The sequence below is a fragment of the Nerophis ophidion genome, linkage group LG04 (genome assembly GCF_033978795.1).
Source record: "Nerophis ophidion isolate RoL-2023_Sa linkage group LG04, RoL_Noph_v1.0, whole genome shotgun sequence".
NCBI lineage: Eukaryota > Metazoa > Chordata > Actinopteri > Syngnathiformes > Syngnathidae > Nerophis > Nerophis ophidion.
The window spans coordinates 81519140-81533733 of record NC_084614.1 but is presented as its reverse complement, the minus strand read 5'-3'; the positions used below and the strand labels follow the sequence as shown (position 1 = coordinate 81533733).

At 38.8% G+C, this 14594-nt stretch overlaps 2 protein-coding genes and 1 long non-coding RNA gene across 6 annotated transcripts in view; 2 read left to right on the top strand and 1 right to left on the bottom strand.

The window, feature by feature from the left end:
- The window catches only part of arfip2b (ADP-ribosylation factor interacting protein 2b), a 30441-nt gene extending 26024 nt beyond the window's left edge, over nt 1-4417 (top strand). For all 4 annotated transcript variants that reach the window (XM_061899351.1, XM_061899353.1, XM_061899354.1 and 1 more), the window contains one exon: nt 3298-4417. In XM_061899351.1, coding sequence (XP_061755335.1) covers nt 3298-3453 — 156 coding nt within the window. In that variant the 3' untranslated portion in view covers nt 3454-4417. The remainder of the gene's footprint in view (nt 1-3297) is intronic.
- On the bottom strand, nt 3869-4715 carry LOC133552048 (uncharacterized). The gene is made up of 2 exons (XR_009806606.1): nt 4568-4715; nt 3869-4519 (listed from the first exon to the last, which is right to left on the bottom strand). It is a non-coding gene; the product is annotated as an uncharacterized LOC133552048 (long non-coding RNA).
- Nucleotides 4716-9047: 4332 nt separating this feature from the next.
- LOC133550483 (FH2 domain-containing protein 1-like) overlaps nt 9048-14594 on the top strand; it is a 51366-nt gene continuing 45819 nt past the window's right edge. Inside the window, exons 1-3 of the mRNA XM_061896463.1 lie at nt 9048-9247; nt 13141-13545; nt 13614-13675. Of these exons, the coding sequence (XP_061752447.1) occupies nt 13186-13545; nt 13614-13675 (422 nt within the window). The 5' untranslated portion in view covers nt 9048-9247; nt 13141-13185. The remainder of the gene's footprint in view (nt 9248-13140; nt 13546-13613; nt 13676-14594) is intronic.

Below are 14594 nucleotides of genomic sequence, written 5' to 3'. Positions count from 1 at the left end.
AGATGCACCTGTGTGAGGTGGTTAGCTGCATAAAGACACCTGTCCACCCCATACAATCAGTAAGACCCAAACATTCTAAGAGCAAAGAGCTGTCCAAAGACAGCAGACACAAAATGGTACAACTCCACAAGGATGGTAAGGGCTCTGGAGAAATTGTCAAGCAGCTTGGTGAAAAAAGGTCCACTGTTGGAGCAATCATTAGAAAATGGAAGAAGCTAAACATGACGGTCAATCTCAATGGGAGTGGAGCCCCATTCAAGATATCACCTGGTGGGGTCTCAATGATGCCAAGAAAGGTGAGGAATCAGCCCAGGACTACACGGCAGAACTTGGTCAATGACCTGAAAAGAGCTGGGACCACTGTTTCCATGGTCACTGTTGGTAATACACTAAGACATCATGGTTTGAAATCATGCATGGCACGGAAGGTTCCCCTGCTTAAACCAGAACATGTTAAGGCCCGTCTTAAGTTGGCCAATGACAATTTGGATGATCCAGAAGAGTCATGGGAGAAGGTTTTGTGGACAGATGAGACCAAAATTGCCCTTTTGGGTCATAATTCCACTATGCGTGTTTGGGGGAAAAAGAATGATGCGTACCATCCCAAGAACACCATAACTACTGTGAAGTATGGGGGTGGTAGCATCATGCTTTGGGGGTGGTTTTCTGCTCATGGGACAGGACGACTGTACTGTATTAAGGAGAGGATGACTGCAGCCATGCATTGTGAGATTTTGGCCAAAAACCTCCTTCATTGAAGATGAGTCGTGGCTGGATCTTCCAACATGACAATGACTCAAAGCACGCAGCCAGGAAAACCAAGAAGGGGCTTCGTAAGAACCATATCAAGGTTCCGGAGTGGCCTAGCCAGTCTCCAGACCTAAATCCAATTGAACATCTTTGGAGGGAGCTGAAAGTCTGTGTTGGTCAGCGACAGCCCAGAAAGCTGAGTGATCTAGAGAAGATCTGTGTGGAGGAGTGGGACAAAATCCCTCCTGCAGTCTGTGCAAACCTGCTGAAGAACTACAGGAAACCTTTGACCTCTGTAATTGCAAACAATGGCTACTCTACCAAATATTAATGTTGGTGTTCAAATACATATTTTCAGCTTTATCACAAAAATAAATTGTTAAAATATCATAGATTGAGATTTTTGGATTTTTCTTTTTAGGTTATCTCTCCTACAGTGGACATGCACCTACTGTCAACATTTCACACCCTTCCAGGATTTCCAAGTGGGAGAACTTGCAAAATAGCAGGGTGTTCAAATACTTACTTTCTTGACTGTATATTAGGAGTGTGGGGAAAAAAATCGATTCGAATACGTTGTGCGATTCGGGAACGATTGTCATTTTTAAAAAATCGTTTTATTTTATTATTATTATTATTATTATTTATTTTATTTTCATTTTTTTAATCAATCCAACAAAGCACTACACAACAATACCATAACAATGCAATCCAATTCCAAAAGCAAAGCTGAGCCAGCAACACTCAGAACTGCAATAAACAGAACAATTGAGAGGAGACACAAACACCACACAGAACAAAACAAAAGTAGTGAATATTATCAACAACAGTATCAATATTAGTTATCATTTCAGCATAGCAGTGATTAAAAATCCCTCATTGACATTATCATTAGACATTTATAAAAAAACAACAATAGTCAAAAAATTAGAATAATTCCTCAGACCAAGCAAAAAAAGAAGATTTACATAACAGTAAAACAAAATCAAACATTTAAAAATGTGAATTAATGCACTCAGTACTTGGTTGGGAATCCTTTTGCAGGGATTACTGCATCAATGTGGCGTGGCATGGAGGCAATCGGCCTGTGGCATTGCTGAGGTGTTATGGATGCCCAGGATGCTTCAATAGCCGCCTTTAGCTCATTTGCATTATTGGGCCTGGTGTCTTTCAGCTTCTTCTTCATAATAACCCACAAATTCTCTATGGGGTTCAGGTCAGGGGAGTTGGCAGGCCAATAGAGGACAGTAATGCCATGGCAGTAATGTAATGCCAGTATGTTGTACTGACCATGGCATTACTGTCCTCCATTGTCCTGCACCAGTGTACCGTACACAGCACACTGGTGCATCTCCATAGAGCTTTTCAACAGATAAAGCTACAATAGCCGTATTCCCATGGTCAAGCCACTCCTGAACTCTAGACAACGCAAGAAGCGTCTGACTGACAGACAGTTGCAGAGTGGTCCAGAGTCCCGTTTTCAGACGAAAGCAAATTTTGTATTTCATTTTGAAGTCAAGGTGCTCTAGTCTGGAGGAAGGCTGGAGAGGCGCAAAATCCAAGTTGCTTGAAATCCAGTGTGTTCCCACAGTCAGCAATGGTTTGGGGAGCCATGTCAGCTGCTGGTTTTGGTCCACTGTGTTTCATCAAGTCCAGAGTCAATGCAGCTGTGTAACAAGAGTTGTAAAGCTCTATGGAGATGATGATTTCCTTTTCCAGCATGATCTGGCACCTGCCCACAGTGCCAAAAGCAGCAGTAACTGGTGTACTGACCATGGCATTACTGTCCTCCATTGGCCTGCAAACTCCCCTGACCTAAACCCCATAGAGAATGTGTGGGTTATTGTGAAGAAGAAGCTGAAAGACACCAGACCCAATAATGCAAATGAGCTAAAGGCGGCTATTGAAGCATCCTGGGCATCCATAACACCTCAGCAATGCCACAGGCCGATTGCCTCCATGCCACGCCACATTGATGCAGTAATCCCTGCAAAAGGATTCCCAACCAAGTACTGAGTGCATTAATTCACATTTTTAAATGTTTGATTTTGTTTTGCTGTTATAAATCTTTTTTTTTACTTGGTGTGAGGAAATATTCACATTTTTTAAGATAGGATTCTTGAGTTTTCTTAAGCTGTATGCCATAATCAGCAATATTAAAATAATAAAAGGCTTGCAATATTTCAGTTGATGTGTAATGAATCCAGAATGTATGACATTTTCATGTTTTTACTTGCATTACAGAAAATAAAGGACTTTATCACAATATGCAAATTTTCTGAGACGGTCTTGTGTATATATATATATATATATATATATATATATATATATATATATATATATATATATATATATATATATATATATATTAGAACTTTTACTGCAAATTAATATTGCCTCCAAATGTCGGTCATTGGCATCGGCTTTGAAAAAAACAAATGGGTCGATCACTACTTCAGTGTTTACCCGAGGGTTTGTGATTACCGCGGTTTGACCCTGGAACAGATCATTTCCGCCATGCTTACCTGCCTCCGTCTCTGCGCCCAGGTGAAGGTGATGCACAAGCAGCTCCTGCTCTTCCACAACGCCATCTCCGCCTACTTTGCCGGCAACCAGCAGCAGCTGGAGCAGACGCTCAAGCAGTTCAGCATCAAGCTGAAGCCCCCGGGGGCCGACAAGCCGTCCTGGCTGGAGGAGCAGTGAGACGGGAGCTGGATGCTCCTCCTCCTCCTCCTCCTCCTCTTCCTCGCTCTGGTCACCCGCTGGCGGACGGAGACGCAAGCAAAGCCAGGGTCCAGTTTCTCTAACACTACGTTGCTGTTTGTCATGTTTCCTGGACTCCTGCTGATGCTACCACCTGGTGGCGCTCCAATCAACTAGGCGCCGCAGAGGAATGTCAAGACATTTCAAGTCAATGTACGTGAACAATTCTTTTGTTGACTGAGCAGGAGACATGACTAGCAAACCTTTGGCAAAGTGACTTGAAACCACTTTATCTTATGATTTGATAACGCTGTAATATTTATATTAGCTGAACACTAATGAGTCAATATTTAGTTTGTCTGTCTCGGTAGAACCATCACAGTCTATTATTATCATCCAGGTTCCCCCCACCCCCTTTTTAAATCGATTAAAAAATCGGTGCATTGTTTGTTGGGTGGGAGGCGATTTCGGTTCAAACAGATTTTCACAATGTATTGTTTGGTATGATAATTATAATGAAACGTTTTCAAAAGCAGTTTCAAGGAGATGGCCTAAAAAGACATTTTTAAAAATGTCATTGATCCTTGAAAATTATCAATCGGGATGAATTAGAATTGTTGTTTTTTTGTGCACCAGTAATTGTGAAATGCTGTTAAAAGAGCAGGAACTGAACTTATCTCCACAACATATTTCTGTGTTTTCCACCACCAGGCTGCATTCTTTTCTTCCAGCTTTGCCTCACAAACTAACTCACAGCGATTCCAATCTTCTAGAAAGTCAAGTACGTGTGATGACCAGCGTGTTTTTTTTCTATTCGGAGACAAAGGTGACGTCAAAGGTGCTTTTTGGCAGGCTGACAGAAGAGTTGAAGTGAAAGTGTGACCTCCTCCACACAGCAATAAATGTGACTGGTCTTCATCTCTCAGACCTCCTTCATCACAACAATAAATGTGACTGGTCTTCATCTCTCAGACCTCCTTCATCACATCAATAAATGTGACTGGTCTTCATCTCTCAGACCTCCTTCATCACAACAATAAATGTGACTGGTCTTCATCTCTCAGACCTCCTTCATCACATCAATACAAATGTGACTGGTCTTCATCTCTCAGACCTCCTTCATCACATCAATACAAATGGCCACAACATCTCTGATTAGAATCCCTCAGCTGTCAAGGCAGAAAGGAAATGTCAACACAAGCGTGGAAAACACTCCAACAATATCAACTAAATAGTCAAATCACATTGAACACTCAACAATAGGAAATGCTTCATAAAGTGTAATAAAATAGTGCAAAGTGTAAAAATGTAAACAAAGAAACCTGAGAAGTATTTTCTGCAGGTTTAGTGGCAGGAAATAACGTCTGTGTAACATGTATTTGCCCTCTTATTCAACTATGAAAATACATTTTTGTTATGCAGTAGTTATTTAAAGTGTGTTATTATATCAGTCAATATAAATAATTATTTATATTTTTTATGACTTATGGAAAATAAGTAGAATAAAATGTTTTTATTTGAAATGTAATTTCCTGTGATTATAATCCCTCAGCTGTCAAGGCAGAAAGGAAATGTCAACACAAGCGTGGAAAACACTCCAACAAAATAATAAAACCACATTGAAGACTTAATAAGATCTTAGAAATAAGGGATATGTAAGAAATTATTCATAAAGTGTAAGAAAATAGTGCAAAAACGACATAATTTTTGTTATGCATTAATTATTAAAATTGTATTATATTGGTCGGTATCAATTATTAGTTGTTTTTATGACATATAGAAAATAAGGAGTATAAAATATTTTATATATTTGTTTGAAATGTAACCTTACTCTGATCATAATGCCTTCAGCTATCAAGGCAGAAAGGAAACAGGCATGAAGTACACTCAAACAATGTCAACAAAATAGTAAAATCACATTCAATACTTAACAATATGATCTTAAAAATAAGGAATATGTAAGAAATAACTCATAAAGTGTAAGAAAATAGTGCAAAGTGTGAAAATAAACATAGAAATATATAAGAAGTATTTTCTGCAGGTTTAGTGGCAGGAAATAAGGGCTGTGTAACATGAATTTGCCCTCTTATTCTTATTTAACTATGAAAAGGAATTTCTGTTATGCAGTTATTATTATATCGATCGATACCAAAATATGTATTGATATATTTTATGACCTATGGAAAATAAGGAGGATAAAATATTTTATATTTCTACCAATTCTACCATGAATTGATTAACGTGGACCCGACTTAAACAAGTTGAAAAACTTATTGGGGTGTTACCATTTAGTGGTCAATTGTACAGAATATGTACTGTACTGTGCAATCTACTAATAATATGTACTGTACTGTGCAATCTACTAATAATATGTACTGTACTGTGCAATCTACTAATAATATGTACTGTACTGTGCAATCTACTAATAATATGTACTGTACTGTGCAATCTACTAATAATATGTACTGTACTGTACTATCTACTAATAATATGTACTGTACTGTACTATCTACTAATAATATGTACTGTACTGTGCAATCTAATAATAATATGTACTGTACTGTGCAATCTACTAATAATATGTACTGTACTGTGCAATCTACTAATAATATGTACTGTACTGTGCAATCTACTAATAATATGTACTGTACTGTGCAATCTACTAATAATATGTACTGTACTGTGCTATCTACTAATAATATGTACTGTACTGTGCTATCTACTAATAATATGTACTGTACTGTGCAATCTACTAATAATATGTACTGTACTGTGCAATCTACTAATAATCAATCAGTCAATCAATCAATTTTATTGTAAATGTAACCATCATTGTCACCGATGTCCCACTGGGTGTGAGTTTTCCTTGCCCTTATGTGGGCCTACCCAGGATGTCGTGGTGGTTTGTGCAGCCCTTTGAGACACTTGTGATTTAGGGATATATAAGTAAACATTGATTGATTGATTGATTGATTATAATCCCTCATCTATCAAGGCAGAAAGGGAATGTCAACAAGTGTGGAAAACACTCCAACAATGTCAACAAAATATTTAAATCACATTAAACACTTAATAATAAGGGATATGTAGGAAATTCTTCGTAAAGTGTAAGAAAATAGTGCAAAGTGTAAAAATGTAAACATAGAGAAACCTAAGAAGTATTTTCTGCATGTTTAATGCCAGGAAATATCGTCTGTGTAACATGAATTTGCCCTCTTATTCTTATTTAACTATGAAAATTAATTTCTGTTATGCAGTAATTATTGAAATTCTTTTACTATTATATCGGTCGATCTCAATAATTATTGATATTATGGAAAATAAGGAGGGCTTCACGGTGGCAGAGGGGTTAGTGCGTCTGCCTCACAATACGAAGGTCCTGCAATCCTGGGTTCAAATCCAGGCTCGGGATCTTTCTGTGTGGAGTTTGCATGTTCTCCCCGTGACTGCGTGGGTTCCCTCCGGGTACTCCGGCTTCCTCCCACTTCCAAAGACATGCACCTGGGGATAGGCCCCTCCCACCTCCAAAGACATGCACCTGGGGATAGGCTCCTCCCACCTCCAAAGACATGCACCTGGGGATAGGCCCCTCCCACCTCCAAAGACATGCACCTGGGGATAGGCCCCTCCCACCTCCAAAGACATGCACCTGGGGATAGGCCCCTCCCACCTCCAAAGACATGCACCTGGGGATAGGCCCCTCCCACCTCCAAAGACATGCACCTGGGGATAGGCCCCTCCCACCTCCAAAGACATGCACCTGGGGATAGGCCCCTCCCACCTTCAAAGACATGCACCTGGAGATAGGCCCCTCCCACCTCCAAAGACATGCACCTGGGAATAGGCCCCTCCCACCTCCAAAGACATGCACCTGGGGATAGGTTGATTGGCAACACTAAATGGTCCCTAGTGTGTGAATGTTGTCTGTCTATCTGTGTTGGCCCTGCGATGAGGTGGCGACTTGTCCAGGGTGTACACCGCCTTCCGCCCGATTGTAGCGGAGATAGGCGCCAGCGCCCCCCGTGACCCCGAAAAGGGAATACGCGGTAGAAAATGGATGGATGGATGGAAAATAAGGAGAATAATATATTTTTTATTTGAAATGTAACTTCCTCTGATTCTAATCCCTCAGCTGTCAAGGCAGAAAGCAAATGTCAACACAATCATGGAAAACACTGTAAACAAAATGGTAAAATCACATTGAAGACTTCACAATTAATATCTTAAAAGTAAGAAATATTTAAGAAATGCTTCATTAAGTGTAAGAAAATAGTGCAAAGTGTGAAAATGTAAACATAGAGAAACCTGAGAAGAAGTATTTTCTGCAGGTTTAGTGGCAGGAAATATTGTCTGTGTAACATGAATTTGCCCTCTTATTCTTATTTAACTGTGAAAATTATTTTTTGTTATTTAGTAATTATTTAAATATTATTATATCGGTCAATATCAATAATTATTGATACCACGTTGAACTGCTTTTTTACACTTTATCAAGCATTTCCTACATATTCCTTATTTTTAAGATCTTATTCTTATGTGTTCAATGGGATTTTACTATTTTGTTGACATTGTTGCAGTGTTTTCCACACTTGTGTTGATATTATAATCAGAGGAAGGTTACATGTCCAATAAAAAGTGAAGCACTGTAAATACAGAAAAAACAAACAAAACATAGCATTTGTATTCACTTTTATTTTCTTTTTTAAAAAGTATTTTATTTGATTATGTTGACATTTTTGTTGTGTTCTAATTCCTATTCTTCTTTTATTTACGCTTTTTATATCCAAACACAGATAAAAGGCCCGTCAAAAATAACAAACTCGTGATTAATCACAAAAAAGTATTGCGTTTATACTGCATCCATGTACATGTAGATTTACTAGACAAATAAAAAACACCCAGACGAAAATTCAAATAAAACTGGTAAAAATAAAAATGTCTACTTAAGTAAAACATAAAAAATGTTGCTTTTGTCAAACATTCAGACAATAAAATAGCCTCGGTGTTCCATGCCGCCCTCTTTTTTTAAAGTCAATTTAAATTTTGCGCAACCGTATTAACCTGAAACTGTGATTAATCTGATTTTAGTGAAGTGAATTATATTTATATAGCGCTTTTCTCTAGTGACTCAAAGCGCTTTTACATAGTGAAAGCCAATATCTAAACGACATTTAAAGCAGTGTGGGTGGCACCGGGAGCAGGTGGGTGAAGTGCCTTGCCCAAGGACACAACGGCAGTAACTAGGATGGCAGAAGCGGGGATCGAACCTGCAACCCTCAAGTTGCTGGCACGACCGCTCTCGCAACCCAGCTCATTTTAATATGTAAGAATTGGAAGAAATTATTAACTGTTTTTCTTATTGCCTCTTTATTGTGCTGTAAAGGTTTGTTTTATTTTTTTTTGTTGGGATTGTTGCTCCACTATAAGAACTATTTACAACGACATTAAATAAAATTACATAATAATTGACGTAATAAAGTAATATTTTAATTATCCTCATTCACATATTGTTTGACACAAAAAAATAACTTTTTGAAAAATATAAACATATAAAGAACTATACTGACCGGAAATAGTATCTCTATTAACCAATAGGAAGAAAGCCCCGCCCATGCAAAAAAGGGACTTCCGCCTGGTGACGCACACGTTCCCGCCACCTGCGCGTGCTCTCCTCCAACAAACAAGCGGTTTTTAAAACTTCCCTGACGACAACAACCGAGCTCAACCTTTTCAAAAGAACTCGACAAAGTTGCTGCCGTTCATTCCCGACGAGTACAATTTGTGGAACTTCACGGTGAGTTGCGAAATGTAGATGAAAGTTCTGTTTGTTTTTTGTATTTAGTCGGACGTTGAGAACTCGCGATTTCAGATCCGGTGTATTGCAAACATGCTTTTACTTTGTTATCCAAACCGGAAATGAATGTGTGTTTGTGGATGTAACTTGCCCTGTGCGGCGCATTAATTGTTCACGTACAGTTTGTTAATCGATCGCGACGAACTTGTCTTAATGGAGTTCGCCGCCTTGCCGTCGGGATGAGACACATCTAAAGTGGGAAGAAAGCCTTTTTACACATTTTTGGGATAATTTATCTGCAAAATGGTGCTGAAAATAAACATTTGGGATGCGGTCAACGTGACGTCATTATGACAGTCGCTTAATCTGCAATGATGCATTTATTTTCTTTAAAATAAAAATTAACGATACAGTTATTAATATTAATATAATTTGTAATGAAATTATTAATAAAATTACTAATACAATTTAAAAACAATGTGTTTTATTTAATATTAATATTGTACAAACCCCATTTCCATATGAGTTGGGAAATGGTGTTAGATGTAAATATAAACAGAATACAATGATTTGCAAATCCTTTTCAAGCCATATTCAGTTGAATATGCTACAAAGACAACATATTTCATGTTCAAACTCATAAACTTTGTTTTTTTTTTGCAAATAATAATTAACTTAGAATTTCATGGCTGCAACACGTGACAAAGTAGTTGGGAAAGGGCATGTTCACCACTGTGTTACATCACCTTTTCTTTTAACAACACTCAATAAACGTTTGGGAACTGAGGAAACTAATTGTTGAAGCTTTGAAAGTGGATTCTTTCCCGTTCTTGTTTTATGTAGAGCTTCAGTCCTTCAACAGTCCGGGGTCTCCGCTGTCCTATTTTACGCTTCATAATGCGCCACACATTTTCCATGGGAGACAGGTCTGGACTGCAGGCGGGCCAGGAAAGTACCCGCACTCTTTTTTTTTTTTACGAAGCCACGCTGTTGTAACACGTGCTGAATGGGGCTTGGCATTGTCTTGCTGAAATAAGCAGGGGCGTCCATGATAACGTTGCTTGGATGACAACATATGTTGCTCCAAAACCTGTATGGACGTTTCAGCATTAATGGTGCCTTCACAGATGTGTAAGTTACCCATGCCTTGGGCACTAATGCACCCCCGTACCATCACACATGCTGGCTTTTACACTTTGCGTCAATAACACTGGATGGTTCGCTTCCCCTTTGGTCTGGATGACACAATGTCGAATATTTCCAAAAACAATTTGAAATGTGGACTCGTCAGAACACAGAACACTTTTCCACTTTGCATCAGTCCATCTTAGATGATTTCGGGCCCAGAGAAGCCGGCGGCGTTTCTGGATGTTGTTGATAAATGGCTTTCGCTTTGCATAATAGAGCTTTAACTTGCTCTTACAGATGTAGCGACAAACTGTATTTAGTGACAGTGGTTTTCCGAAGTGTTCCTGAGCCCATGTGGTGATATCCTTTAAAGAATGATGTCGGTTCTTGATACGGTGCCGTCTGAGGGATCGAAGGTCAATGTTGGTTTCCGGCCATGCCGCTTACGTGGAGTGATTTCTCCAGATTCTCTGAACCTTTTGATGATATTATGGAGCGTAGATGTTGAAATCCCTAAATTTCTTGCAATGTCACTTTGAGAAAGGTTGTTCTTAAACTGTTTGACTATTTGCTCACGCAGTTGTGGACAAAGGGGTGTACCTCGCCCCATCCTTTCTTGTGAAAGACTGAGCATTGTTTGGGAAGCTGTTTTTATGGCCAATCATGGCACCCACATATATATATATATATATATATATATATATATATATATATATATATATATATATATATATATATATATATATATATATATATACAAGACCGTCTCAGAAAATTTGAATATTGTGATAAAGTCCTTTATTTTCTGTACTGCAAGTAAAAACATGAAAATGTCATACATTCTGGATTCATTACACATCAACTGAAATATTGCAAGCCTTTTATTATTTTAATATTGCTGATTATGGCATACAGCTTAAGAAAACTCAAAAATACTATCTCAAAAAATGTGAATATTTCCTCAGTCCAAGTAAAAAAAAAGATTTTTAACAGCAAAACAAAATCAAACATTTAAAAATGTCAATTAATGCACTCAGTACTTGGTTGGGAATCCTTTTGCAGGGATTACTGCATCAATGTGGCGTGGCATGGAGGCAATCGGCCTGTGGCATTGCTGAGGTGTTATGGATGCCCAGGATGCTTCAATAGCGGCCTTTAGCTCATTTGCATTATTGGGTCTGGTGTCTTTCAGCTTCTTCTTCACAATAACCCACACATTCTCTATAGGGTTCAGGTCAGGGGAGTTGGCAGGCCAATGGAGGACAGTAATGCCATGGTCAGTACACCAGTTACTGCTGCTTTTGGCACTGTGGGCAGGTGCCAGATCATGCTGGAAAATGAAATCATCATCTCCATAGAGCTTTTCAACAGATACAGCTTCAATAGCCGTATTCCCATGGTCAAGCCACTCCTGAACTCTAGACAACGGAAGTTCCCTCAGTCAGCAATGGTTTGGGGAGCCATGTCAGCTGCTGGTTTTGGTCCACTGTGTTTCATCAAGTCCAGAGTCAATGCAGCTGTGTACCTAAACCCCATAGAGAATTTGTGGGTTATTGTGAAGAAGAAGCTGAAAGACCCAGGCCCAATAATGCAAATGAGCTAAAGGCGGCTATTGAAGCATCCTGGGCATCCATAACACCTCAGCAATGCCACAGGCCGATTGCCTCCATGCCACGCCACATTGATGCAGTAATCCCTGCAAAAGGATTCCCAACCAAGTACTGAGTGCACTAATTGACATTTTTAAATGTTTGATTTTGTTTTGCTGTTAAAAATCTTTTTTTTTACTTGGTCTGAGGAAATATTCACATTTTTTGAGATAGTATTTTTGAGTTTTCTTAAGCTGTATGCCATAATCAGCAATATTAAAATAATAAAAGGCTTGCAATATTTCAGTTGATGTGTAATGAATCCAGAATGTATGACATTTTCATGTTTTTACTTGCAGTACAGAAAATAAAGGACTTTATCACAATATGCAAATTTTCTGAGAATGTTCTGTGTGTATGTATATATATATATATATATATATATATATATATATATATATATTATATATTATATATTATATATGTATATAGATGTGTGTGTATATATATATATGTGTGTATATATATATGTATATGTAAGTATGACACACACTTTGCCTCATTTTCCACTTAAAGCGTGAAGAATGCACTGAGGACCTGGCAAGTCCTAGAAAGAAAGAGATGATACAGTATTATCTGCTGACGGATGCTACCTGCTGCTTATCTGAGCGCAAAGCAGCGAGTCCTGCATAGTCCCACTCCTTCATGCTTCAGTTGCACGCAGGATTCTCACAGGAATGACTCAAAAGCACAACCCTACTTACTATATATGAATGCAAATTAGTTTTTTGATTTTAATGAATCACCCCCCACGACCCCAAAAGGGAATAAGCGGTAGAAAATGGATGGATGGATGGATTTCAATGAATCCACTAAGAATTAGATCCAAAGGACAGTTTGCTCTGATTGGATGCCCCGCCCCCTTCTAGCCCTCTTTGCTGTGATTGGATAAAAGGTCCCGCCCTCCTAAACCAATTGAAATATAATTGAGTTTGGTCTCTGTGGACATTTTCTGGTGTTTATATTTAATTGCTGTCGTCCTTTTTAGTCAACATGCCTTTGTTTTGATCAGAGCTCGTCCAACTATGACTTAAAAAGGTGTGGGATTAAAAATAAAGAGAGATGTTTATGAATTAATTAATAAATAAACGTTGTTATTTTTCCTACTTTTTTTAGCTCTACTGAAGCTCTGAGAGGGAGACCTCGTCCTCCTCGGATGAGATGGAGGGTGCCGGGGTTGCTTCTGGGGAAAACGGCCTCCTCCGAGCATCCTTGCCTCCTCCTCCTCCTCCTCCTCCTCCTCCTCCCCGTCTCCTCGCTGCCCCCGGGACCATGTCCTCGTGCCAGGACCCCACGCGGCGCTCCATGAAGAAGCTGAAGTGGGACACCATCCCCAGCCAGCGTGTGCTGGGCAAGTCCAACGTGTGGACGTCCAGGCTGCCCCAGAGGAAGTTGGTGCTGGACATCAGCAGCATGGACAAGCTCTTCAGCCGCGTGGACAAGTGGGCCATGTTGGAGCGCTCCAGGCTCACGGGCCTCAAGGAGCACGGCGGCCTGGAGGTCGCCACGCAGGAGCCTCAGGTGACCAACTCCTCTCCGCTTTTTTTGGTGTTTTGCTTCCTCCAAAAGTGTCGACGTTTTGTCTCCAGGTGACAATTCTGCACTCCAAAAAGAGCATGAACATCGGCATCTTCCTCCGACAATTTAAAAGGTGAGACAAGGACGCCATGAGACAATATCAGGTGATATCGCCATGGATACGCAGGCTTTCTTGTGAAGGCCGCCGCCTAAAGCAGGGGTCAGCAACCTTTTTGGAAGCAAGAACTACTGATTCATGCCAAGGGCCACCAGTTTGATACACACTTCAATAAATTACCAGAAATAGCCAATTTGCTCAATTTACCTTTAATAAGTAAATCTATTTATATATAAAAAATGTGTATTTCTGTCTATAATTCTGTCGTACAACTTTTTCCCTTTTACGGAAGTTTTTTGTAGAGAATAAATGATGAAAAAAAAACACTTAATTGAACAGTTTAAAAGTGGAGAAAACACGAAAAAAATGAAAATAACATTTTGAAACAGTTTATCTTCAATTTCGACTCTTTAAAACTCAAAATATCAACCGAAAAAAATGAAGAGAAAAACTAACTCATTCGAATCTTTTTGAAAAAATTAAAAAAGAATTTATGGAACATTAGTCATTTTTTCTGATTAAGATTCCTTTTATAATTTTGATGACATGTTTTAAATGTGTTAAAATCCAATCTGCACTTTGTTAGAAGGAAGGAATTGAAAAGGTAAAAAGGTATTTGTGTTTAAAAATCCTAAAATCATTTTTAAGGTTGTATTTTTCTCTAAAATTGTGTTTCTGAAAGTTATAAGAAGCAAAGTAAAAAAAATATTAATTTATTTCAACAAGTGAAGACCAAGTCTTTAAAATATTTTCTTGGATTTTCAAATTCTATTTGAGTTTTGTCTCTCTTAGTTTTGTCTTCTCTTAAAAATGTGGAGCAAAGCGAGACCAGCTTGCTAGTAAATAAATACCATTTAAAAAATAGAGGCAGCTCACTGGTAAGTGCTGCTATTTGAGCTATTTTTAGAACAGGCCAGCGGGCGACTCATCTGGT